Source organism: Phalangium opilio, unplaced genomic scaffold (genome assembly GCF_054372755.1).
Source record: "Phalangium opilio isolate 3A_F unplaced genomic scaffold, DU_Popi_V2 ptg000002l_1, whole genome shotgun sequence".
In the NCBI taxonomy this organism is placed as follows: domain Eukaryota; kingdom Metazoa; phylum Arthropoda; class Arachnida; order Opiliones; family Phalangiidae; genus Phalangium; species Phalangium opilio.
In genome coordinates this window covers 14,369,260-14,395,521 of record NW_028324144.1, presented here as the reverse complement: position 1 = coordinate 14,395,521, position 26,262 = coordinate 14,369,260, and the positions used below count along the sequence as shown (strand labels likewise).

General features: G+C 36.3%; 2 protein-coding genes, 1 long non-coding RNA gene and 2 other non-coding genes across 9 annotated transcripts; 2 read left to right on the top strand and 3 right to left on the bottom strand.

Annotated features, from left to right (window-relative positions):
- Positions 1–5,255: 5,255 nt before the first annotated feature.
- LOC149720112 (uncharacterized) lies at positions 5,256–9,119 on the top strand. The gene is made up of 5 exons (XM_089860714.1): positions 5,256–7,662; positions 7,735–7,873; positions 7,937–8,219; positions 8,322–8,387; positions 8,448–9,119. The coding sequence occupies exons 1-5, from the start codon at positions 7,602–7,604 to the stop codon at positions 9,117–9,119; spliced, it is 1,221 nt and encodes a 406-aa protein (XP_089716840.1). The 5' UTR covers positions 5,256–7,601.
- LOC149720111 (uncharacterized) lies at positions 8,704–12,815 on the bottom strand. 5 transcript variants are annotated; one of them, XR_016376458.1, is made up of 4 exons: positions 12,590–12,815; positions 12,250–12,530; positions 9,862–12,186; positions 8,704–9,794 (listed from the first exon to the last, which is right to left on the bottom strand). XR_016376458.1 is itself a non-coding variant. In XM_089858656.1 (3 exons), the coding sequence occupies exons 1-3, from the start codon at positions 12,515–12,517 to the stop codon at positions 11,152–11,154; spliced, it is 1,179 nt and encodes a 392-aa protein (XP_089714782.1). In that variant the 5' UTR covers positions 12,518–12,572; the 3' UTR covers positions 11,049–11,151. The 5 variants fall into 5 exon arrangements, 2 of the variants coding, with proteins under 2 accessions (XP_089714782.1, XP_089714791.1); XR_016376460.1 differs by having other exon boundaries at positions 12,250–12,476; XR_016376457.1 differs by lacking the exon at positions 12,590–12,815 and having other exon boundaries at positions 12,250–12,572.
- A 2,771-nt stretch (positions 12,816–15,586) lies between these two features.
- TRNAV-CAC (transfer RNA valine (anticodon CAC)) lies at positions 15,587–15,659 on the bottom strand. The gene has a single exon. It is a non-coding gene; the product is annotated as a tRNA-Val (tRNA).
- Positions 15,660–15,724: 65 nt separating this feature from the next.
- Positions 15,725–15,797, bottom strand: TRNAV-CAC (transfer RNA valine (anticodon CAC)). Its single transcript has one exon. It is a non-coding gene; the product is annotated as a tRNA-Val (tRNA).
- Positions 15,798–17,185: 1,388 nt separating this feature from the next.
- On the top strand, positions 17,186–17,842 carry LOC149720108 (uncharacterized). Its single transcript, XR_016376461.1, has 3 exons — positions 17,186–17,278; positions 17,362–17,665; positions 17,726–17,842. It is a non-coding gene; the product is annotated as an uncharacterized LOC149720108 (long non-coding RNA).
- Positions 17,843–26,262: the final 8,420 nt, after the last annotated feature.

The window sequence follows — 26,262 nt, the reverse complement described above, 5'->3', positions numbered from 1 at the left end:
ACCCCCAAGTTCAGGCCCTTAAAACCTATGTATTAACGGGAGAGCTCCCTAACGCGCCCAAATTAGCACGCAAAATTAAAAATAAGGGTTCTAACTATTGCGTCACTGAAGACGACGGCATGAGGCTAAACTAACGCAACCAATAGCGTGGCTCCCTGTAATTCCTCCGTCCTTACAATACAACGTTCTGCGCGAACTTCACGACGACCCTACCGCGGGTCATTTCGGGGTCAAACGCACCCTTTGGCGCTTGAAGAACACAGTTTATTGGGACACTATGGGTCCAGACTGCGCTCGTTACGTTGGCTCTTGCGACAAGTGCCAAAAATTCAAAAGCGACAATCAAAAGCCAGCGGGGCTTCTTCACAATATTAAGCCTACTGAAGCTTGGGAAGTGATATGCGCGGATCTCATGGGTCCGTTCCCGCTTAGCCCCAAACGAAACACCTTTCTCTTGGTGATAGTGGATAACTTTTCCAAATACGTGGAACTTTTCCCTTTGCGAGCTGGAACTTCAATCGCTATCGCCAAAAGGCTCACCGATGAGGTTTTCCCACGCTATGGCGTACCTCGCATCCTTATAGTTGACAACGGTAGTCAATTTAATTCCGATTATTTTCTGGAAGTATGCTACGACTGGGGAGTTAAGGTCCGTAACACGACAACCTATCACCCTCAGTCTAACCCAACAGAGCGCGAAAATCGCACTATTAAGCCAATGATAGCTTCTTACGTCGAAGGTCAGCACCAAAAATGGGACGAGGAGCTCCCTATATTAGCTTTTGCCCTCCGCTCCGCGGTAAACTCTTCCACCGGATATAGTCCGCATTATATGCTCACCGGAAGGGAAATGAAACTTCCATTACAAAGGGTCTTAGCTAAGGTTACTCAAGTCGAGGACGTCACTCCCTCTGCCCACGTTGCTAGACTGGTCGAACGGAATAAAATTATTCACGAAAATGTGATAGCTGCTAGGGAACAGGCGCATGTGAAACAGAAAAAGGCATATGATAAGGACCACAGACACGTCGTATACGTTGTTGGCCAACAGGTTTTGGTTAGGTCACATGTTTTGTCAAACAAGGCAGCACGTGTGACTAAGAAACTGTCGGAGCGCTTTGTTGGTCCATATGAGGTCCAACGCCAATCTTCAGACGTAAACTACGTTTTAATTGAGCGCAAAGGCTCCAAAATCATTCCCATGGGCACCCACCACGTCCAGAATATGAAACCTTATCAGCTTCGTGAATCTGCTCCACTGTCCCCAGCGCAGGTCTTGCCTAACCCTATTGTCAAACCCTCCAGGGCGCGCACTAGAAATGATAGCGTTACTAGCTCGTTGTCAGACTGTATTGCCACTACAAAACCAACACGTAATCCAAAACCAATCGTCCGTTATCCGGCTTAGGTCATGGTTTTCATTATAATATTACTATTTTGTTCTTTTGTTAAAAATTTTTGGATTGTCGCGCAACAACCTTCCTTTAACATTGTGTAATTGAAATATCTCGTTGTTGAGCTTTTTGTAATTTTTCTTTTCTGTGTGTATTTACTTGTTTGACTGTTAATCTCATTTTTACGATGCCGCGCTCACCCACTATCTCCCCTTTGGTGCCTGTAACTACATATCGGCACCCCTGGCCGGGGGGGATTGTGACGCCCAAGTTTCGTACTTCATATGTTTCAATGATTTACTTTTGATAGTACGAAATATCCTATCTTAAAAGATCGCTGAGATCGCCCTGCCACGAGAGAGGACCAAGGTCGAGGCTTCTAGCTTTAGCCCTCCCCCGTTAAAAATACCTACGGTCCTCTCCTAAAAACTTTCCATAAGGAAAGGGGTGAATCCCCTTTCAAAGATTAAAGATAACAACTCTTTTGAGTGAATTGAGTCCCCAAAAGAAGGAGCCCAAAAAGGGCAGATTTTCTTTACCCGCGGAACCAGGAGGTTCTATGAAAAGATGTTTCTCACATTATTAAACTTCATGTAAATAAAGTTATATTTTTTTAAATGTTACTTAAAGTTGAAGTTATTTTGTACGCGACCGGCTTTAATCGTCCCCAAACTCCAAAGCCCTAAACTCCGCGCCACAATTTAAGGTATATCCTAAATATAATTTTTCTTAAATAAACCATGGTTAACTAAAACGAAGCCTGCAAAATGATCTAGGCCCGTGCGTGTCGATATTTATGTGGGGAACTATCAGAGTGGGGTGGCGTAGCGGTTAGCGCTTTAGCATCGCAGCAAGAGGATCCCGGTTTCGATCCCGGACTGTGGCACCGGGTGAAAATCTGGGAACATATCCTTCTGCGTAGAGTTTGCAAGTTCTCCCCCCCCCTTGTTAACAGGAGTTTTCCTCCGCGGTCTAACCCGGTTTCTCCTTTCCATTAAAAATTGCAGAGGTTAACGGTAATAGTTAGTATAGGGCGCTGTAGATTAGCTTTGGCACAGGGGCTAGCCACGACCCCTCTATGCATTGTAAAGAGAACCACCTGCAAACAAGCCACATCTTAATGTGGAAATCTCTTCATAGACAAAGCTTAGATTATTGTTATTATAGAGGAAATATTTTCACCCAATATGTGTACTAGATGGCGCTTTTATTACCGTTGCTACCGGGGTCTTCCATAAATTATAGTTGCTTTTTAGGAACCAATTATAAAAATTTTATGAAAGAGAAAGGTTTCACCCATAAATTAACGTAATTGCTTTAGGGGCTATTTACGTTTTTACCTCTCCGTGTGACGTAGTCCAGGAGAGGTTCTGTAACGGCCGTGTCTGTGTGTCTGTCTGTCTGTCTGTGTGTCTGTCTGTCTGTCTGTCCGTTGTTACACCCACGTGACCGCGTTCGCAGTTTGCGTATCGGAGCAAACGTGTTCGCCATTTCCGAACTGCTTTCACAGTCACGGAAATGGCTCCTCTACTTGAGTTCTCACAGCACCATCTTCTGGTCTTTGTCCATCCCACACGGACACCAGTCTATACATACTGGCTTCTAATCACCACCATCTTCTGGTCTATGTCCATCCCACACGGACACCAGTCTGTACATACTGGCTTCTAATCACCACCATCTTCTGGTCTTCGTCCATTCGACTTGGACAGCAGTCTGTACACACTGGCTTCCAATCACCACCATCTTCTGTTCTTTGTCAATCCCACATTGACACCAGTCTGCACTTACACTGGCTTCTAACACCACCATCCACTGGTCTTCCGTCTATTCCACATAGACACCAATCTGTATCATTGGCTTCTACTCCATTATCATCGTTTGGTTTTAGGATATACGCGGCGATCAGCTAGGGTTACGAGAAACGTCTAGCCTCCCTAAGGTGGGATCGCCACCAAAGGTTTTCGCAATTGCGCTTTTTCCTTACTATTATAATGGAAACGAATCGTATATATACCCCAAAATTTGAAGAAAGCGGGCAAGAGGGGTACCCTTCACTTTAAACGTCAATATTAGCAAAGTTTGAGATGATAATAGGTATAACTTTATTTTTAACGATTTAACTATTATTAATGTTAATTATTGAAGATTAAAATAATTAAAAATAATTATATTTATTTAAATATTAAAGATAAACCTCTCGTGCAAAGAGAGAGATTATCATTGCCTCCTATATCTACCAAGGCCCGTGCATGCGATATATTTCCTTCATTGCCTCCTATATCTATCAAGGCCTGTGCATTGTGATATATTTCATTCATTGCCTCCTATATCTATCAAGGCGCGTGCATGCGATATATTTCCTTCATTGCCTCCTATATCTATCAAGGCCTGTGCATTGTGATATATTTCATTCATTGCCTCCTATATCTATCAAGGCGCGTGCATTGTGATATATTTCATTCATTGCCTCCTATATCTATCAAGGCGCGTGCATTGTGATATATTTCATTCATTGCCTCCTATACTATCAAGGCCCGTGCATTGCGATATATTTTTCAAAACAACAACAAAAATGGGAAGCTCCTCTCAGAAACATAATAATTTCTTTTCTCTGTATATGAAATGAAAATATGGATAATATTGCGCTCCTTCTTTAATGGTATGAATCCTTGCCTGTCTATTAATATTTTACGTAGGAGTAATACGTTTTTAGCGAAGTCTAGAGAGGATAAACATAAGCGATATTGTTTCGGAAAAAAAAATACTGCTTCCACTAATGGGTTTATACTCCTTGTTACTGTTGTATAGAGTAATCATGATAAAAGCTTAAAAAATTACGAGAGGACAGACCTTTTTTATCCTCTTGTTTTATTCTTAATAAGAATATAAAACATTTATTTTGTATCAAAAAATATTTTTTGGTGCTAAGATTGCTTTAAAAAAATCCAAACGGTTAGGCATTGGTAAAAAAGACAAATGATATTTTTCAAATCTAATGAGATAACACCCACCTAGTTGAAAATTGCCCTTTTTTATCCGCGGGAGCCATTCTTAATGAGAATTTCGATGCTAGTAGGTTGTCAATTAAACTACCGGTATATTATTGTTGTTGGAAATTGGACATTAAGTCAAATTTAGTGGTTGTATAGGGCCAGCAGGTTTTTGCCGCTTCTTTTTGTGAGTATTTGATTTTTGTATGTAAAATGGAGGAAGATAATGTTGAGAGTAAGGATGAAATGAGGAAGCGCAAAGCGCGGGAAAGGATGAGGGCAAAAAGGTCGACGTTTTCATTGGATACTTAAGTTTATATAATCTTCTCGACACGGAGAGGTAATATTTTGGTTTTCCCAACTTGTATTGAATCTTTTGGTTAGATTGTAATCATTGTATGGACAACAAAATTAATTATGAGAATTTAACATCGTTGTGTTTTTAGTAAAACAAAACTTCTTGAAGTTGCTAATTCAATTTTATTATACCATAAGAGGAATGTTTTTACCCCTTCATAACCTTTAATTTTTTTATCCTTTACTTCTTTGGCATGATTGTTTAGTAAAGGTCTTCGGAAATTTTCTAAAACGTTTTCTTACTATCCGCGACCTCGGCTTCACTAAAAGCGCCACCAAGCAAAAAAACATAGCGAACTAAATTAGTTAAAAATATATTCTCGCTTCGCGATAGGCACGGTCCTAGATAATTTCGGAGGCTCCGTTTAAAGTTTTTTTACTATGTTTGTGTATAAATGTTTTAGCACAAAGAGTTCTACTGGAATCATCATAAAAATTTCGGATACCGAAGCTTCAGGCCCCGTCAGAGAAAAAAGTTTCGGAATTTTTCCGATAGGGGCTAAAATTTAGTAATAGTGAACATTTGTCTCGTTTTGACGAATTTTTTCCTCAACTTTAATACCACTACAATTGCCTTACAGCAAAGGTAAAGGTGTAGCCTTGTTATAAATGTATAAGAAAATATGGCAACAACATGTTCGGTCCTGGTGACAACTAAATCTGTAACGAGTATAGGGGCGGTAATCCGTCGCGAATCTATTCTATTCTAAGTTCCCAGCCTCTTTCCATAGGTGAGTGGGAGTGTCTCCGGGCTGCTCTGCCTCGGGGCAATTAGACAATGGGTACAAGTGCAAATAAGGGGAAAAGTTTTGTGGATGGAAGAAGTATTCGTGTTGAGTTGGATCTCGCGTTAGGTTTTCACCCAGGAAAACTCGAGGGGTAAATCACTCTTTGGAAAGGTGTACACCGTATACACATTACACTTGGTAATACAATGTTATTTACTAATACTCGCGAAAATTTGATATTATTTGGTAATGCAGAGTAAAGTGTACACCGGAATACACATTTGACTTGCCCCTCGGGAAAACTACATTTCAATACATTTGAAAACAAACTCTTTCATACCCGCAGTTATAGGGAGAGGGCGTTTGTCAGGGAGGGAAAGAACATCCGACGTCATTTTATACCTCTACCTAGGGCAGCGTTTGTAGGCGCGATACTGAAATTTCCCCGTTAGGGGGATGGAATCGAGGTAAGAGATATAAGCCTATGACGTGGCAAGAATGGGTTTGCCCTCTCCCTATTGATTGAGAAAAGCTTAGGCGTATACATTTCTACATAAGGTAGAAATATCTTAGAAAAGAAAGTAGTTTCAAATTCTGCGGGTTGGTTTAATTATATTTTATCGTAAATTCCGCAAGCGCCCATTTCTACAACATTCTGTTTGTTTGCGCTTTTCGCGATACATTTTCCTAATCGATTGAGCCCGTTTGCTCCGGCTATTCATTACAACTCCCTTTTTTAAGGGCATTTTAATTTTTTAACAAAAACAATTAATGAAAACAAAGAGATATGGAACGCTCTTTATGGTTTTCAGAACCCCTTGAAGAATCACAAAATTTCAGTCTTGTAGCTAATACTATGGTGCTCTCACTAAGAATGATTTCAAAGACTATGTTGCCCTGAGAACCATGACCTTCACGCATTCTAGATTATTCGAACAATAGGAGTAGGACTCTATGTATAGACAGTTCTGAATAGCTGAAACCTTTTCTAGGAATTTAGTTTGCCAATTTCGAGCGATCCCATGGAGCCGTAACAACAGGAGTTCTAGTTTAAAACGCCTTTACATATAGTTATTTGTAATCCGGGTATCCTTTGTTATTGCTCCATGCCAGCGTTACGAGAGAAGTGAAAGGAAAACGCCAAAGAACACCCCTTCGCTAACAATAAAGCAAGCGTCTAACATCCTGGGGGTAACATATCAAAAACTCAAAATACAGGGTGTTACACAATAGTGTATAACAGATTCTGTTTGGTATTTCTATACGTCAGAAAGACTAAAAAACTTCAGATATATACGTATAATTAAATATTGCTGTCAAGAATGATTAAATTTACTCGAAAATTCAAATTGTTTTCAGAATTGTCTAATTATAACATTTTTATGAACACAGCACCCTGTATACCCTGTATATTCAAGTCTCTTTCTGCCCTCGCTAGCCGCCAAAATTCGTATTACTCAACGAGCACCATCTGCGGAAAAAAACTGAACTAGCGACCAAAACATAAAGCACTGAAATATTAGGGGCTGAACATTCTAGGGAGCTAATCTAAATAAATTTAGGATTAAAAAATGTGGAAAAATACCTAAAAATAGCGCCATTACATGGTCTGTCCGGTGATCTATTTTATAATTGTCTGCGATAACAACTTAAGTTCTAGCCTTGAAAATAGTGAAATTTAGATTTTGGGAAAATCAATTAGCTTTAAATATCTTTTCAATGGAAAAGCTGATTATAATTATATAAAAACGTCTTGGTTTGGACATGAACGAAATAGTGAACAATCCAGGACATACCTTTAACGAAAAACCCCGTCCACTATGTGTAACAAGCGGCTACTGTTGCCCCCTGTTGAGACAAATTCGCGCTAGCGGTACTACGTCATTTTAGGGACAGAATTTAAAGTCACGTGAGAGGGTTGCTAACTCCTTTTAAATGGCGGCATGGTGTGTGACGGTGATGTGACCGTGTGAGCTTCACGTTGTTGGCGTCGTATTTAAAGTTTCATTAAGATTGAGGTTGCTGCAAGCGTGAAGGAAAGTAAGTACTTGTTTAAAATACATTAAAATTGGAATTGAGCTTGTTTCTTAATAAATTATGTACTTAGCATTTTTTACATTTCTATCAGAATGTTTCGTCTAAACACTTATGATACTTTGGGAATTTCACCTCCTGTTATTATTTTATCTGGTACTAAAGGTTTCCCCCTATATTATCGTAATTAATACATTATACTAATTAATACATGCTTAATCTCCGCAGACTCTGACTGTGATAGTAATCAAAATACTCGTAACGATTCTTTCGATGACTTTTTAGAATCTTGTGATAAAATTTTTGATAACAGTGATTTTGAATCTGATAAAGATGAACCTTTAGCGAGTACTTCGAAAGTAAAATGGTACCTATAATTAACATCGCATTGTCTATGATTTCGTGATACTAATACTTTCACCTTCTTTAGTGAAAATACCCCACCAAAGCCAAAGATGAAAAAGAGGAGATGGAAATCACCGATGAAACAACCTCTTCAAACGGAAACTATGAAGCCACTGCCAGTTAAACTTGAGGCTATAATCCCAACCCTAGACCCATCAGCGAAGAAAGAAAGGCAGAAACCAAAAGAAAAAATAGTTGATCTAGTCAGATATGATGCGATGTTTTTAAATGTCTTCAAATTTGCTTGCGGAGCTATCGAAATAGCCTTAGAAGAAATGGATCTGAAACCAGAGGAAGCAGCATTTCTAGTATGGGGAATTCAATTACGTAACCCAGATACTATGCATGCATTTAAAATAGAATTGCAAGAATTATTTACCAAAACGCCAATGGATAAATTTCTCACAAAGTCAGAGAATATCAAACACTCTACCAAGTTTATGGAAGCAATATTGGCTACAACAACTAATATAAATGTAGGTCAAACAATTAAAATATGTTGCAGAATAATCTAAACTCATTTTAAACCTCAAAAGGAACCTAAAGTCACAACGTTCGATAAGAAAAGGGCTGTACAGTTTATGTTAGGTGAAATATTGACAAGGAGTTTAAGGTACAACGATCCAAGCGAACTTTTCAGTCCAGGCGAAGCACCGGTGAAAAGTAAGGGAAATGACGGAGCGCTATACTACGTAATAGGAGCTACTTTAAGAAGTCTACAATCAACAAGAGAAGGACGTCGACTGTATAATGAGTTCACATGTGAAAAAACCGACCCAGATTCTGTAGAATTAACGACTCGCAAGTGGACTGAACTACAAGATCGAGGTGGTCTTATCTATGCTACGGATAAAACGTTCAAAACGTTCAGCAGGATTCATTCAATTGTTTCAGAAGTCTTCTGTAAAACACATAAGCAACAGTTTGATAGGAAATCCAAAGTTAAAAGTTTACTAACAAACAATGAGGACGTTAAAAACTTTTGGATTGAAGCCTTAGATAAATGCAATGTAGATTACGCAATGGGGGAGAAAATCTTTAACATTATGATTAATAAATTCATCAACATCGAGGGAAATGGCCATGTAAGAAGCGAAAAAGATGACATGAAAGAAGCTCAAAGGAAGAAAAACCAGAAAGCAAGGGCTAAGAAAGCTTTAAGAAAAGACCTCCAAGATATTAGCAATCAGGGAACCGCGAACAAATAATCTAGTCAAACATGCGTCTTTTTTAAAAGAACCAATAATTCATTATGACACTTATTTGTTACAAATAAACGAATTTAAGAATTATTATTGTTGGTACAATTCTTGCCCTTTATTGTAAGTTTCATTTTCCCTCGTTTTATAGCTCGAAGCTTGGGATTGTTGTCGCACACCTGCTGGTATGTTGGATGTTGTCCGGAGCCATTTGCCTGTCGTTGACGACTAAATTCATTTTCTAATGGATCTTGATTAACATTTGCCGTCAATACAAACATCGCGCCTTTGGAAAGCAAGAACTCTATCATTTCTACAATAGCCATGGCTGCAAATATAAATTAATACGAATCAATATTTTTAATTCAAGATAAATATTTAATACCTGACATATATTGGTTAATTTTAATAACACTGACATTCATTTGGAAGGCTTTAAATGAAAGACTTAAAATTGACCATTAAATATTGTTTTTTTTCGTTGACAAAAATAATTCTTATTGAATTGTATTGCATGGTCGTAACAAACTACGTACTTGTTTGTTTGAATCCTGATAAAGTCTCTTGGCTTAAAAGCATTTTTTTCCTTTCCTCAGGGGTGTATGGCTTTCCATTAATTTTCCGTCTATTTTGAACATCATTTTCCCAATCGCTAAGATATTGCAGGAAGTCATTTCGGAGCCACTGAAATATTAAATATTGTAGATGAGTGCTAACTTAAAAAACAATGGGAGCGTCTCTAAAATATCACCTTTAGCCTTTTATCGTTTAAGGTTTTGTACGGGTTCACCCATGGGTTACGAGTGTGATAACCTTCTTGAAAATTCCTCGTGTTCATACAGTCAAACCACCGGTTAAATGTTCTCAGAAATTTTATGGTTTCCGACTTCTCCTCGCCAAATTCTTCACAGATTGCATTCGCAACTGATTCACTTAATACTTGAGTTGCCAGTTTAACTTTCATTTTCTGTTGAGCTTGGGGGTATACGTGGTCGTCAGTAAGGCGGAAAGCCTTTTTTAAGGTTGACCTAGAACGCTCTCTTTCAAACAAATCTATAATGGTGTTCCAAACCATATACTGTCCGTTTTTGAACATTAATCTGAATTTACACCCATCTCTGCTGTTTAAGAGGCAATTCCGAACCGTTTTAATTAAATGTGGTGGGTCAAATACGAAATAAATAAATCGATCTTCATCCGAAGCATGTACGTTTTTACACTTGTAGCATCCATCTTCATGGCCATGGTGTTTTGTGAAGACTTTCCTGTTTGTTGACGCACCGTCTCCAATTACAGCAATGATTTTAAATCCTTTTAATTCTAAGAGCGAAATTGCTCGCCAAACTATAAAGTGAAGCTCATCACCACTGATAGTGTCTGTTGGAAAATGAGCTATTGGCGCTTTAAGTCTCGTGGTAGCACCTCTTACCATAAGAACCAAAGCATGTGTTGCTATGGGCTTTTCCTTTTGGTCAAAGAGCTCAGGATTGATTGCAGCTATTTTGTCGTAAGGATCCTTGATTTTCGTATACCCAATAAGATCTCCAGTTTTTTTTACTATATATAAGATCTTCTTTAATCTTCATCTCATCTAATAGCAGGTAGAAGTATTTTTGATTTTCTTCAAGTGTATTCAGCTTTAGGTCATGAGCTAGCTGTATGAACATTCCTGGTTGAAAATTAGGTTTGCGACCCACATCTGGTGTGTGTCTTAATAATGTTTGATAACTAGGCAAATGTAAAATTCCTGAATTTTCAAGTGATTTATATAACTTGGGAGCCTGATGATACATGAAGAGACACCAATGAACCACTAATGGATGCCACCTACGACACTTTTTACTTTTTAATTGGCTCATCTTTAATTGTGTAGCCAAGAAATGCTTTGGAAAGTCAAGGTTGGCTAGTTCTTCGTCAGATTTGACATTTATGTTTTTAGTCAGAATATCTGTAAGCCAGTCTTCCGCTTTGGCACCACTTGTCTCACCAGTTTTCATAATCAATTTGCTAATTGTTTTTTCCCTTCTACTTAATTTCTTCTTCAAGGTGATTCCATCAGATTTGCTCTTCTTTAATTGGAAAATAAGTTCTGAATTACTCATATTTTTAAATGAAGACATTCTTTTCTTTTCTTTTTTCTGTCTGAAAAGTTCAACACGAAATGAATTTCTTAATTTCACGCAATTGCCACACCTTTTCATTTGCGATAAAAGGCAACAGGAAGTGTGACGGATGGAATCACTAATCCAACACCTAGCACCATTCGGAACAGACTTTTCTTCAAACATCTTGCAGTAAACGTTCTCACGAGTTCCAGAACAAATTTGAAGCGAATTAAGTTTCTTCAAGAACTTTGTTAAATCTTCATGGCACAATATTTTTGAAGGGAACTCTGGGATAAGAGGGTGCTTTGTTATTGACCTGTTCATTATTCTCAGTGAAACGTTAAATTCGGTACAAATTGCTATTAAAATAACAACACCCCCAGTCTCATAGTTAATCTTTAACATTTTCATGCCATCTTCAAAATTTATCGCCCAATCCTTAGGAAAATCATAGGATGAGAATGTATCTTCGACCAGTGATTTTTTCAATGTTAAAACAGTTTCAGCATGAGACACTAACTCAACAGCATTTGCTCCAACAACGAATGGGATATGCTGATGGCTACACTCGTTTAGTACATCAATGGAACGATAATCATCAAATACTGACAAATGCTGATCATTTGATTGTTGATCAGAAAAGGTGGTTTTCCCATAATCATGATCAAGGAGATTTTGTAGTATTGGTTTTGGAACAGTTTCCGTAGATTTTTTATTATATATCTTCACAGGGGCTCGTTCATGTGTAACTGCATTATCAATAAGATCAATATTTTGGGGCATATGTACATCCACCGCGTTTACAAGTGACGCTGATATAACGGCGAAGTCCTCGTTGGCAGAATTGAGATTTTCTACCGCTGACATTAGTATTGGTATTCGTTGGGTTGTTTTGGATACTTCAGGAAAATGATCTACCTTTGTTTCTTGTTCCTTTAGAATTGACACTGGGGGTTTGATTATCTTCACAACTAAAAAAAGGGTGTGTGAATATGTGATACGTAACAAATTTGGCTATAAATAAAAACACATACCTGGGGGTTTTGGATATTTAAGCCATAATTGGCCTTTAAAAAATTCATCGTTTAGGTGTTTTGAGCACAAAAACGTATCATAATTGACGTTATTAACATTAAAACCAGGTTTAAACTGTGATAGCCACTTAACCCATTGAATACAGTACTCAGATTTCTGTTTAAGCTTTGGAAATGCAACAAATTCCACTCCTTGCATGTGCGGTTTATGTGAATACCGGCTATCACTGTTACAGTTCGGAAATACACAGTGCTTATTCTTACCCATTTTACTTTAATAACTACCAAATTAAAATAATTTGACGAAAAGCGAACCAGAGATAACGTTTCACGCCATTACCCTTTATAAGTTCAAATATTCTACTTTATTTGTTCTCCCGCAGATGGCGTTAGCAAAACCGGAAATAACCGCTCCAATTTGTCCCCAATTTTTTTCTCTCTCTCAGAATTCCATCCCCTCCTCCTATTTTTCCACCCCCTTCTTGTTACAACTAGTGGACGTCTCGCTTTGTGCGTGCAAAGGTACGGCTGTTAAGTCCTGGATTGTTCACTATTTCGTTCATGGTTTGGACCAAGGCCGAAAAAACAAACGATATGTGTGAGGTTTATCAATTGACTGAAGTTTCAGGTATTGAAATTTTTTTTCTAGTTCTTTTTATCCACTCAATCCTTAATCAATATTTAATTCAATCAACTGATTTTACAGTTTATCGATCTAGTCCCTCTAAATTAATTGAAAAAATTACATATCTACGCTTTTTCAAGAAAAATTACATTTTCCGAAAACATTTTATCATGAAATTAATTGTTCTTGAAAAAGCGTAGATATGTAATTTTTTCAATTAATTTAGAGGGACTAGATCGATTAACAGTAAAATCAGTTGACTGAATTAAATATTGATTAAGGATTGAGTGGATAAAAAGAACTAGAAAAAAATTTTCAATACTTGAAACTTCAGTCAATTGATAAACCTCACACATATCGTTTGTTTTTTCGGCCTTGGTCCAAACCAAGACGTTTTTATATAATATCTGTCACTTCATTCTTTATGTAATTAAATTTTGAATAATTATGTTTGCTTTACCGTCATACATTTGCACTCTAAAATATAATGGTGCATTCAAACACCATATATGCTGTTTTTTCCATTGCCAAAAAAGACATCACTTAGGGTGTACTTTAACCCCATTTCTATGATTAATTCACGCCATTTACTAATATTATTTGGAAGTATTAAGGAAATATTAGGCATTTAAGCACCATTTACAGTGGCTTTTAACATATTTTTTTGACAATCTGTTGAACTTCTAATATTACTTAGTTTAATGGTTTTAAAAGTAGGGAAAAAATATGCTACCTATGTCACATTATTAAACCAAGTGAAGTGAAATAATTGTTAAATATTTATTATAACCACTACACCACAGACACGTGGTAAGCAGTGTTGGGCACATTTATTTCGATATATCTTTTTACCTATCAAAATATTTTTGTTTTCGCCCCTATCAATTTTTTACCTATCAAAATATTTTGGATTTCGCCCCTATCAATTTTTTACCTATCAAAATATTTTGGATTTCGCACCTATCAATTTTTTACCTATCAAAATATTTTGGATTTTGCACCTATCAATTTTTTACCTATCAAGGATAGGTTTTTACAAGTTCCCGTGATGAAATAGATAACAGAAATAAGGAGAAGGAGCTTAGTGACTAACTTACTACCGCGAAATTTCCGATTAATTTTATGTGTAATTTCTTTTGACTGATCACTAGAATAAATAAACCGATTCGCGGAAACAATCCAATGAATCTGCAGGCTAGCTTCGGAGGGAGAAATACCGCGAAAAGGGACAGCTTCAAAATAACTGAGGAGTTACAGCCTTTCATTTCTTCGGCATATTGTCCATCGCTTGAAACTTTCGTTCACACCGGGAGGGTGGGAACCGTCGGACCGTGGGAGGGGTGGCGAGAGTTAGCAGATTCCGGGTTAGAGCCCTGAGACCTAACCGAGGCTCTTTTTTTTCAGGCGCATGCGCGATTTTTTTCTCCGGACCGTCGGCCGCTAAAATTTACTCTCGCGTGAGTCGCGACGGCGCGAGTCGTTAAGCCTCGTTTTCAATCAAGCAAAAAGTTTACGCTTTTTGCTTACGATTGAGGTGGCAAAAAAGCGTATTTTCAATCAGCGCGCTACCGCGTGAGAAAAAAGCAAACTGCAAAACTACTAACCGTTTTCAAACTGGTCGTGCACAGCTTTTAAAGCGTGCGTTTACCGATATCACGTGATAGTGGGCGGGTACCAAAGCATATGGGGCCGTACAACTATAAACAAATATGGCGGTCACCTCGAAAAGACGGAGTATGCTAAGCCTCGGTTTCGTAAGTTTGCTTTATGTCTCACCAATTTTTAACAGCGCCACCTTTTTTAGCTGCCTATCTTTCTATCCGGTGCATTTCTTTTATTATTTATTTTTTTCTCCCATTTTCAATAATAGTATAGTTGTTACAAGTTATTCAATGTAAAATATAACACTAAAAATCTCCGAGTCGAACGGTCAACACACACTCAGAGGCATGAAAAATGGAGAATTACTATTGGACACTAAACTGTGACGTCATCCTCCATCGCGCTTCAAAGCAAAAAGTTAACGCAAATATCTACGGAGGATAGATATCTGCTTGAACTAACATTCAAGCAAAAGCGCGCCTATGAAAGCTTAAAGCTTCAGCCCAAGCGCGATTGAAAACGGCTAAATATTTTGCTTTTGCGTTTTGCTGTGATTTTTCAAGCAAAAGCTTGCGTTTTTGATCAAAAAAGCTTGATTGAAAACGGGGCTTTAGGCTTAGAAATTTGAAACTTGGTTTTCTCTTTCTCTAACGTCAGTGATGACGTACTTGCGCACCGCTGATGCGTAGTAGCTACTAGTCGGCCTCGGGTAGATCTCTCTCCAGACCTACCGGGAAGAGGGAAGGAAGGAATTCACTAAAATTTTATTAAATATATTAGAAATATCATTTTTGCTTTCAAATATTTTTAATAGGTAGCGATACCTATCAAATTTAAATCAAATAAAATTTTCTTAAAAACTAATGAATCAGGAAAAGTATCAAAAAAATTCCGTAGGAATCGGAACTTTCAAACTCAATTTTTCATGCCTATCATTTATAGGCTGATCTATCACTATCAAAATCGGTCAAATGATAGGTAGATTTTTTTCCAACTATCAAATAAAGTATCAGATTCAAAAAAGATATGATAGTGCCCATCACTGGTGGTAAGTCTAAGTTTTCCAAGAGATCTAACTAATTATTATGTCCAATCACGATGGTTAAAACATGTATCTACCTGGGCTCGAACCTGGGACTTTCCGTGTGTGAAGCGGACGTGATAACCACTACACCATAGATACGTGGTAATACTTAGTTTTCCAAAAGATCTAGCTAATTCAAGCGCCCAATCACGATGGACAAAACATGTATTTACCAGGGCTTGAACCTGGGACCTACCGCGTGTGAAGCGGACGTGATAACCACTGCACCATAGATACGTGGTGGCTTTAATGTAAAAAATACCATGTTCCTGTGTTATATCCTTCAATGCGTAAAAACCGTTCAAAAGTTCGTGAAAACCCTAATTTTTGAATTTTTTTTCTCTGACGGGGCCTTCAGCTGAGTTGCGACGGCAAGGGTGTGATATAAGGTTTCCCACAGTTCGGTTCAAATCGGTTTTGGACTAAAACTGAAACTGAACTGAAACTTTTCAGTTAGGATTTTCAAGAACTGAAACTGAACTGAAATTATCAGTTCGGTTTAGCCAGGAAACCGAACTGATCAGTTCAGTTTTCAGTTATAACTGAACTGAACCGAAAACCCCTTCAGAGATTATCAAGAAGAAAAATACGGTGTCAGAGGCCCAAAATACCCAGATTGTAACTATTAACCCCTAACATTTTCTACTACTACTAAGTATTTTGGACCTTAAGAGTCATGTTTATTTCACTAACTACTAATTATTAACATTGAACAATTTAACTTTGACTAATTAACTAATTGTTAGCATTGAACAATTTAACTTTGACTAATTAACTAATTGTTAGCATTGAACAATTTAAATTCGACTAATTAACTAATTGTTAGCATTGAACAATTTAAATTCGACTAATTAACTAATTATTAGCATTGAACAATTTAACTTTTACTTTGTCTAATTAACTAATTATTAGCATTGAACAATTTAACTTTTACTTTGTCTAATTAACTAATTATTAACATTGAACAATTTAGCTTTGACTAATTAACTAATTATTAACATTGAACAATTTAACTTTGACTAATTAACTAATTATTAACATTGAACAATTTAACTTTGACTAATTAACTAATTATTAACATTGAACAATTTAACTTTGACTAATTAACTAATTATTAGCATTGAACAATTTAACTTTGACTAATTAACTAATTATTAGCATTGAACAATTTAACTTTGACTAATTAACTAATTATGATACCCTTTTTAGTTACTAATTATTGGTATTCTTTTAGCCTGTGTCCCAGCTAATCACGGGACTTAAATTAAAAGCTTATTTCTATGCATAATTAAATATACGCGTCATAAATGATGAAATATACGCGACACTAATAAGGTAACTTTACGCGACACATCCCCCAAAACATCATGTTCTATGTTTGCGGGAACGTATTGATATCGTTTCTCGCGATAGATCGAAAGAGTACTTAACTATCTCTTCAGTTCAGTTTTTATCAGTTCAGTTTAAGAAATAAACCGAACCGAACTGAAAACTGATCAGTTTGGAGATGTGCAAACTGAAACTGAACTGTAGCAATCAAATCAGTTTAGGCCCTAAACTGAAACCGAAAATAACTGAACTGAACCGAAAACTGAACTGTTTGAACTGAACTGTGGGAAACCTTAGTGTGATACACAATTTTACATTGATAGCCGTAGACCTTCCAAAGTGTTTCCGTGATGTTTCGAAATGATATAAATTTTAATCTAACGTTAAAGGTGACACAAATATTGAATTGCAATGTGTTTTAACTGATATTTCTGTATTAGTTTGCTCACGTTACATTTCGAATATTACACAGGACATAAGCTGTGTGAAAAACCCTAAAATTATCGTTATATGTAATAAGGCCATTTACGATGAGTGGTCCCAAATTCTGGAGATCCTGTAAAATGATTGGTGCTGTGTTTTTTAAACTTATATGCATGTGCAATATTAAACTTTTATTTCATCTCGTTTCTAAGGTAGAATAATACAAAATATTCTTACTTACATTTATTGTTCCAAACTTAAATTCTAGTGAATCATTTCCTTCAAGCATGTTGGGTTTATGTAAGAACTGAACTTCAGAGTGAGACACGCGAATAAAATGAAATTGCTAAAAGGTATTTCAGACGTTTTTGATAATTGATTAAATATTGTAATTTATTATGAATTATTTTTAGAGTATCCAACAGGTGCGGCTTTACACTTGTAAAATCTTTACCGAATGTAGAGAGCACCTTCAGATAATTTACAGTTTTTATTCTAACATATTACCGTTTTTTTACTTCGGCCTCTACTAAGGTTTCCCACAGTTCGGTTCAAATCGGTTTTGGACTAAAACTGAAACTGAACTGAAACTTTTCAGTTAGGATTTTCAAGAACTGAAACTGAACTGAAATTATCAGTTCGGTTTAGCCAGGAAACCGAACTGATCAGTTCAGTTTTCAGTTATAACTGAACTGAACCGAAAACCCCTTCAGAGATTATCAAGAAGAAAAATACGGTGTCAGAGGCCCAAAATACCCAGATTGTAACTATTAACCCCTAACATTTTCTACTACTACTAAGTATTTTGGACCTTAAGAGTCATGTTTATTATATAAAAAAGACTTGGTTTGCCCAAGACTTAAAAACAACGATAAGAGTTTTTCCAGTTGTCTGAAGCGCGGATATTTTTTTCTATTGAATTTTAAAGACAATCCGTATTTTACTACTCTTCAGAATTTAATTCAATCACCTGATTTTACTGCTAATGGATTAGTTTCCTATATATTAATTGAAATAAAAAATTACTTATCTCAGATTTTTCAAGAACAATTCCATTTTTCTGAAACATTTTATCATGAAATTTTTTCTTTTCAATGGAGAACGTACTTTAATTTTCAAATAATACTCTCATTAATAATGTATTATATGCGGTCTTTTCGAATACAAAAGGGGGCTGTTATCACCTTATATTTGATAAAGGGGTTCGTTTCTTCTTTAAGCACAGTCACAATTAGTGAACTGTGTATATCAGAACTTGTAGGGAAGATTTTAGAAGTGTTGATTGAGTTGCTATTTAGTTGACAACATTATGAAAACTTGATGTGTTTAAAACCTTTTGAAAGGAAAATTCTCGGAAATTATAAGAGAAAGAGTCAGTTTGATTAAATTTACACGATATCACTCAAAATAATAAATGCTTGATATAATGTTTCAGGAAAATGGAATTGTTGTTGAAAAATCTGAGATAAGTAATTTTTTATTTCAACTAATATATAGGAAGTTAATCCATTAGCAGTAAAATCAGGTGATTGAATTAAATTCTGAAGAGTAGTAAAATACGGATTGTCTTTAAAATTCAATAGAAAAAAATATCCGCGCTTCAGACAACTGGAAAAACTCTTATCGTTGTTTTTAAGTCTTGGGCAAACCAAGTCTTTTTTATATAATATCTGTTCCTTCAGCCTTAATTTGTATTAATCTATTATAAAAATAATAATATGCTTGTCAAAAGTCATTAATTCAATGTTCCAGTAAGTTGTTCGTGAGCGTATTGGCTCACTCCAAGTGCCTCTCATTATTTTATGGGAAAGGTTAAAATTTTAAATCATTTGGCAAGGGAGTGGTAAATTAATTCACAATTGGTAGGCGGGTGGTAAATTAATTCACCATAGATAGGCGGGTGGTAACTTATTTCATATAAAAAGGCAGTTGGTAACTCAATTAAGTTTAGTTGACCTTTTTATATAGATTTAAAAAAACGTTATTTCTAAACCACGCGCCAGCACGCGCACATTTCATTGAAAGTTTGTTATTTAAGAATTTTTCCTTATATATATTAGATTCTTCATTAAAAATAGACAACGAGCTTTCCAATACTCGAACCTGCAATGTTTTGCCTCGAATGCAAACGCGTTATCCATTACGTAGTCCGGAGGATAACTGTCGATTTTCAATAAAATCATGCACTTTTTCAAGAAAGCATGAAACTTGGTATAAAGTTAGTTTGAAGTATATTAAGTCAATTAAAGATTGGAGGCATTCCGTATCTCTGTTGTGACAGCCGTGACAAGCCGTCAAAGCGGCCGTGAAATTGTAAACTCACCTAACATCATTTTAGGTAGCGCCCCTCGAGATACGCTGCCTTCGAGCTATAGAGAAAATGTAGGGGTCGTGTATAAAGCAAAAATCTCTCCGATTCGCAACATAATTAGAGTCATAATTTCGCAACATAATTAAAGTCATAATTTCGCAATATAATTAGAGTCATAATTTCGCAACAATATTAAAGTCATAATTTCGCAACATTTAAGAATAAACAACTGTCAACCAGTAGCGTCGCTAGGGTTTGAAATTTGGGGTGGCTAAATCTGGGCAAACTAGTTATTATAAGAACTTAATAAAACAAAATTGCATAATGGGTTCATTTGAAAATGTGTAGACCTTTAAAACTATCCGTAAATTTGTGTCAACGTGAAATTATTCGTATTTTAAAGATATACAACCTTTTTTTGATAAAAACTACGGAACCGATTATGAAGGATTTTCACTCATCTTAAGTTTATTTTTAGGTTTGGTTAGCTTTTAGTCCACACTATTGGGACTCCCTTCGAAAGAACATGAAACATTTTACTTGTCTCCATCTGTTCTTTTCTTCAAAATTGTACTGTTTGATGTTGAAATTCATCTCTGCAGAGATGAAACTTAACGAATCTATCATTATAATTTTTTATATATTGCTACAGAATTTTAGGTTGCTAACAGCAATTTTTGGTAAGCTTTACGGATTATTTTGGGCCCAAAAAGGCCTAGCGACGCCACTGCTGTCAACATTTTTAATTTTACACGGAATTTTTCCGTTTAAAATTTAAGAAACGGCACCAAAACCCCTGTCCCTGTCCCTGTGCCGGACGCGTCCGCGAAACGAACGCTTACGATAAGAGAGGGAAACCGGTCGCGTCCGCGAAACGTACGCTTACGATGAGAGAGAGAGATCGCTAGCGTACGCGGTGGCGATACGAAGCTCCGCGTAGAGAGAGAACTGCCTGCCTGGTATATTAGTGAGAGGGGGAAGAGGGAGAGGGGGCATCCCGCTCGGAGAGAGAGGAAAGAAAGGTAGTTTAAATCTCGCGGGCTTTTTTGAGTGAAGGGAAACAAGATGATAATTTTCGTGCACTACTGCACTTTGTGCGCGTGATACATCAGAGATTATGCTGGATGGTTAGGTTAGGTTTCGTAAAATAGAGGGGACGCTTTACGGTCATAGTGATTTCTGGTTTAGGGTATCCAGGATTTTGTTTAAATACATTATTTGATTCGTATGGTTTTTAAAAATTATACTTTAGTGGGGTGCACAATTTAGTTTCATTAATATTATTTGAAATGTGACGTTATTAGAAATTAACGCTTACGATAAGAGAGGGAAACCGGTCGCGTCCGCGAAACGTACGCTTACGATGAGAGAGAGAGATCGCTAGCGTACGCGGTGGCGATACGAAGCTCCGCGTAGAGAGAGAACTGCCTGCCTGGTATATTAGTGAGAGGGGGAAGAGGGAGAGGGGGCATCCCGCTCGGAGAGAGAGGAAAGAAAGGTAGTTTAAATCTCGCGGGCTTTTTTGAGTGAAGGGAAACAAGATGATAATTTTCGTGCACTACTGCACTTTGTGCGCGTGATACATCAGAGATTATTCTGGATGGTTAGGTTAGGTTTCGTAAAATAGAGGGGACGCTTTACGGTCATAGTGATTTCTGGTTTAGGGGATCCAGGATTTTGTTTAAATACATTATTTGATTCGTATGGTTTTTAAAAATTATACTTTAGTGGGGTGCACAATTTAGTTTCATTAATATTATTTGAAATGTGACGTTATTAGAAATTAAAGGGATACACGATTGTGTTTCAGAAATGTTTTTAGTTGTACGATTTATTGGAAATCAACTATACGGGGGATCACGTGAGCCGTGTAAAATTAATATTAAGGCCCAGCCCTTGGGCCATCTTGTTATGTAATAATTTGAGAACATTTTAATTATTCTTCACATTTTAAAGATCGAAAAATATTTTTATGATACAGGCACTCAGTTAGAAATTCGGTATCCCAATACTGCTAATTAATGCTTGTTAAATTGTAAAGATCTGAAACTTCATGGTAAATTTTGGTATTGCGGTGATAGAATGGATGTTTTTCTGGCTTTTTAGGTTATTTACGGGGTTTTAGTGATCTTTTGCATGACAAAAAAAATCAGGACTTGATATCATAGTTGTATAGTGCAGAGCGTGGTTCACTATGAAGTTACCGGAATTTTTCTTTTATAAAAGTAGATTTTAGCTCACGTCGTACTTAAATCCAAGTTAAATTATACTTCGGCTTAATTACGAACAAGTTCGTGTTAGTGAAAGACGATTCTCTAAATTTAAAAGGAAACGAAGAAACCGAGATAAACTGGGAAATATGCTTCTTATGTCAAAAAAATACCACTGAAAAACTGACTTGCCCTGGCAATTATGAAAATAGATTTAAAGCAGTTGGCAATAAAACAATTTCCGAAACCCATAGAGGGTTTTACACATGAATGATCAAAAAAAATTGTTTACAACTCTAATAATATTTATGGTTAAATATTTTTATTTATAATAGTAACAGGTGTTACTTGGAGTTGTGCAACTTGTGCTTATGCGAAACTATGCCTTTAATTATGTTGCCAAATTGTTATTGTAAAATGTTCAATAATGGCAGTTTAGAATTAAATTATTTTTCTCATTTTGTAGTGCGTGGTTTGATTTTCTTTCATTCCTTACCGAGCTCTTACGAATCGGAGAGATTTTTGCTTTATACACGACCCCTACATTTTCTCTATAGCTCGAAGGCGGCGTATCTCGAGGGGCGCTACCTAAAATGATGTTAGGTGAGTTTACAATTTCACGGCCGCTTTGACGGCTTGTCACGGCTGTCACAACAGAGATACGGAATGCCTCCAATCTTTAATTGACTTAATATACTTCAAACTAACTTTATACCAAGTTTCATGCTTTCTTGAAAAAGTGCATGATTATTTCAGCTATCCTCCAGACTAACGCCACAAGCCCGTACTTCGTAACAAAAAAGCTATCCAAACATTGTATTTATAGGATTATTTCATTTATGTTGAATAAAAGAACTGTAAAAATAAACACCGAGATCTCCAGGACTCGAACCTGCAATCTTCTGCTCCATAGGCAGACGCGTTATCCTATGCGCCACAAACCCGATGGAGGCTGAACAAAATGCTATGCAAACAGTGTAATATATATAACGGTTTCACCATGATTTATGAATTAATTAAAATAAAATACTTAGACTTAATTGTTCTTAATCAAACTTTAGAAGTTCAACATTCAATAGTTGCTTGATAATTCAAAAGTTTTCCGAACCTTAACTTCGCAGTAGTTTCTAAGTTATTCGATGGAGTGGACCACCAAAAATCCCATGCTTTTTCTATGGGACGCTAAGCCTAAAATCTGTGAATTATTTCTTTAACATTACGGGAGGGTGTGGGTTCTTATCTAGAAGGGCCTACCGGCCCTCTAGAATTTCACTAACTACTAATTATTAACATTGAACAATTTAACTTTGACTAATTAACTAATTGTTAGCATTGAACAATTTAACTTTGACTAATTAACTAATTGTTAGCATTGAACAATTTAAATTCGACTAATTAACTAATTGTTAGCATTGAACAATTTAAATTCGACTAATTAACTAATTATTAGCATTGAACAATTTAACTTTTACTTTGTCTAATTAACTAATTATTAGCATTGAACAATTTAACTTTTACTTTGTCTAATTAACTAATTATTAACATTGAACAATTTAGCTTTGACTAATTAACTAATTATTAACATTGAACAATTTAACTTTGACTAATTAACTAATTATTAACATTGAACAATTTAACTTTGACTAATTAACTAATTATTAACATTGAACAATTTAACTTTGACTAATTAACTAATTATTAGCATTGAACAATTTAACTTTGACTAATTAACTAATTATTAGCATTGAACAATTTAACTTTGACTAATTAACTAATTATGATACCCTTTTTAGTTACTAATTATTGGTATTCTTTTAGCCTGTGTCCCAGCTAATCACGGGACTTAAATTAAAAGCTTATTTCTATGCATAATTAAATATACGCGTCATAAATGATGAAATATACGCGACACTAATAAGGTAACTTTACGCGACACATCCCCCAAAACATCATGTTCTATGTTTGCGGGAACGTATTGATATCGTTTCTCGCGATAGATCGAAAGAGTACTTAACTATCTCTTCAGTTCAGTTTTTATCAGTTCAGTTTAAGAAATAAACCGAACCGAACTGAAAACTGATCAGTTTGGAGATGTGCAAACTGAAACTGAACTGTAGCAATCAAATCAGTTTAGGCCCTAAACTGAAACCGAAAATAACTGAACTGAACCGAAAACTGAACTGTTTGAACTGAACTGTGGGAAACCTTAGCCTCTACCTTTGTGTACTCTTGTGTAAAATGGCTCTGTAATGATTGTAACTATTAGACTTTTTAAAATGAGAAAGTGTGTTGTATGAATCCTTATTTACAGAAATAAAATGAGATTCTACTTTATAGGAGTTTCTTTGTCCAATGAACTGCTGGCTATGGCTATCATAGTTATATGAACCAGCATATAATTAGGGAGATGTTTTGAGTTTTTTTTAGCTCATTTCACCCTTTAATGCCAAAAACATATTTCAAATTAACGAAATTTTTAGAGTTTTCTCTATGTTCATCGTTACAATTAGCCAGAAGCTATATTTTTTTTAAATAAATAATATAAAGAAAAAAAATCAGGTACATTCTAAATTTCAAAGAAAAGCCAAAAATTTATTTGCAACTTTAACCAAAATCAATAAATCTGACCCTATGAAATACAATGATTCTGATTTTCGTGATCTCAATTTAGGTTTTTTTATTGCTAATTTTTTGTGTTAATATTAGTCATTATGCAATTAACAATTTAAATTAAACGAGCAAACAATATGAATCTGAAGTTGGCTTCTTGATGGTTTAAATATGAGAATTAAATAAATTATGATTCTAAATTTCAAAAGAAGCCAAAATGTTTTAATTTTATACCTTATTTAACCATAGTTATATGATACTGTGTTTTACGAACGATAAATACGATTTTTACCTCTCCGAGTGACGTATGTCACGGAGAGGTATTACACTGGACGTGTGTGTGTGTGTGTGTGTGTCTGTCTGTCTGTCACGCCCCACGTGACCGCGTTCGCAGTTTGCGTATCGGAGCAAACGTGTTCCCAATTTCCGGACTGCATTGACAGTTCACGGAAATTTGGGTTTGTCTCCTCTGGCTATTCTACTTGAGTTCCAACACCACCAGCTTTGGTTTTCGTCCACTCCACATGGACACTAGTCTGTATGTGCTTGCTTCCAAGCACCACCAACTTCTGTTCTTCGTCAATTTTACCTTGACTCCAGCTTCTATGCACCACTATCTTCTGTTCTTCGTCAATTCCACATTGACACCAGCTTCATTGCACCACCATCTTCAGGTCTTTGTCCATTCCACATGGACGCCAGTCAGTCCATTCTGGCTTCTCTTCCTTCGTCATCGTTTGGTTTCAAGATATACGCGGCGAGCGGCTAGGGTTACGAGAAACGTCTAGCCTCCCAATGGCAGGGCTTCCACCATCGGTTCACGCGAATGCGTTTTTATCTATTATTTGGTTTTAAGATATACGCGGCGATCAGCTAGGGTTACGAGAAACGTCTAGCCTCCCAATGGCAGGGCTTCCACCAAAGGTTCACGCGAATGCGTTTTTATCTATTATTATAATGGAAACGGATCGTATATATACCCAAAAATTTGAAGAAAGCGGGCAAGAAGGGTACCCTTCACTTTAAACGTCAATATTAGCAAAGTTTCGAAAGATATTATGAACAACTTTATTTTAAACGATTTAACTATTTTTAAAGTTATTTACTGGCGATTAAAATAATTAAAAATAATTATATTTATTTAAATATTAAAGATAAACCCAAGTACCGAAGTCGTTAAATCATTGCCTCCTATATCTATCAAGGCCCGTGCATTGCGTTATATTTCGTACATTGTCTCTTATATCTTTTTAGGCCCGTGCATTGCGTTATATTTCCTACATTGCCTCCTGTATCTATCTAGGCCCGTGCATTGCGATATATTTTTGAGAACAACAACCAAAATGGGAAGCTCCTCTCAGAACCATAATAATTTGTTTTCTCTGTTATATGAAATGAAAATATGGATAATATTTTCGGCAATTCGATTTGAATGGCTCTTTCTGATGTATCATTCTCTCAGCACTGTTCATAATGGACAGGAACGTAGAGATTCGAGACACTTGGAATTACGATAGTGTTTCAAATCCTCTGTAATGAGGGCTTAACGACTTGGAGTGACTGGAAAGATAGATACACATCCTATTTTTTAGTTGTACCATGCGTACCACAATGTTGCCAGGCGTTTATTGAAGGATGCTTGGGTACTTGGTACAGACTGTTACGTCTACCAAGTTTCCTAGCATCCAAGAATAAATAGGATTCATAGAAGCCAGTGTTATGGGCATGTCATGGGTCAAGTCGTTAAATATATCGACGCAGTTAAATAGCTGATGGCATTATTTTATCCACTTTCTCATTGCGTTTCGAGTGGAAGTTC

What these genes read in the sequence shown, in the direction of transcription:
- LOC149720112 (XM_089860714.1), top strand. Translation starts at nt 7,602, where the DNA reads ATGTTTCGTCTAAACACTTATGATACTTTGGGAATTTCACCTCCTGTT. An exon ending in TCCTGTTATTATTTTATCTG is followed by an intron (nt 7,663 to 7,734) that starts GTACTAAAGGTT and finishes TAATCTCCGCAG; the next exon opens with ACTCTGACTGTGATAGTAAT. An exon ending in CTACAACAACTAATATAAAT is followed by an intron (nt 8,388 to 8,447) that starts GTAGGTCAAACA and finishes AAACCTCAAAAG; the next exon opens with GAACCTAAAGTCACAACGTT.
- LOC149720111 (XM_089858656.1), bottom strand. Translation starts at nt 12,517, where the DNA reads ATGGGTAAGAATAAGCACTGTGTATTTCCGAACTGTAACAGTGATAGC. An exon ending in TAAATATCCAAAACCCCCAG is followed by an intron (nt 12,187 to 12,249) that starts GTATGTGTTTTT and finishes CCCTTTTTTTAG; the next exon opens with TTGTGAAGATAATCAAACCC. An exon ending in CTTTTATCGCAAATGAAAAG is followed by an intron (nt 11,180 to 11,303) that starts GTGTGGCAATTG and finishes TTCCAATTAAAG; the next exon opens with AAGAGCAAATCTGATGGAAT.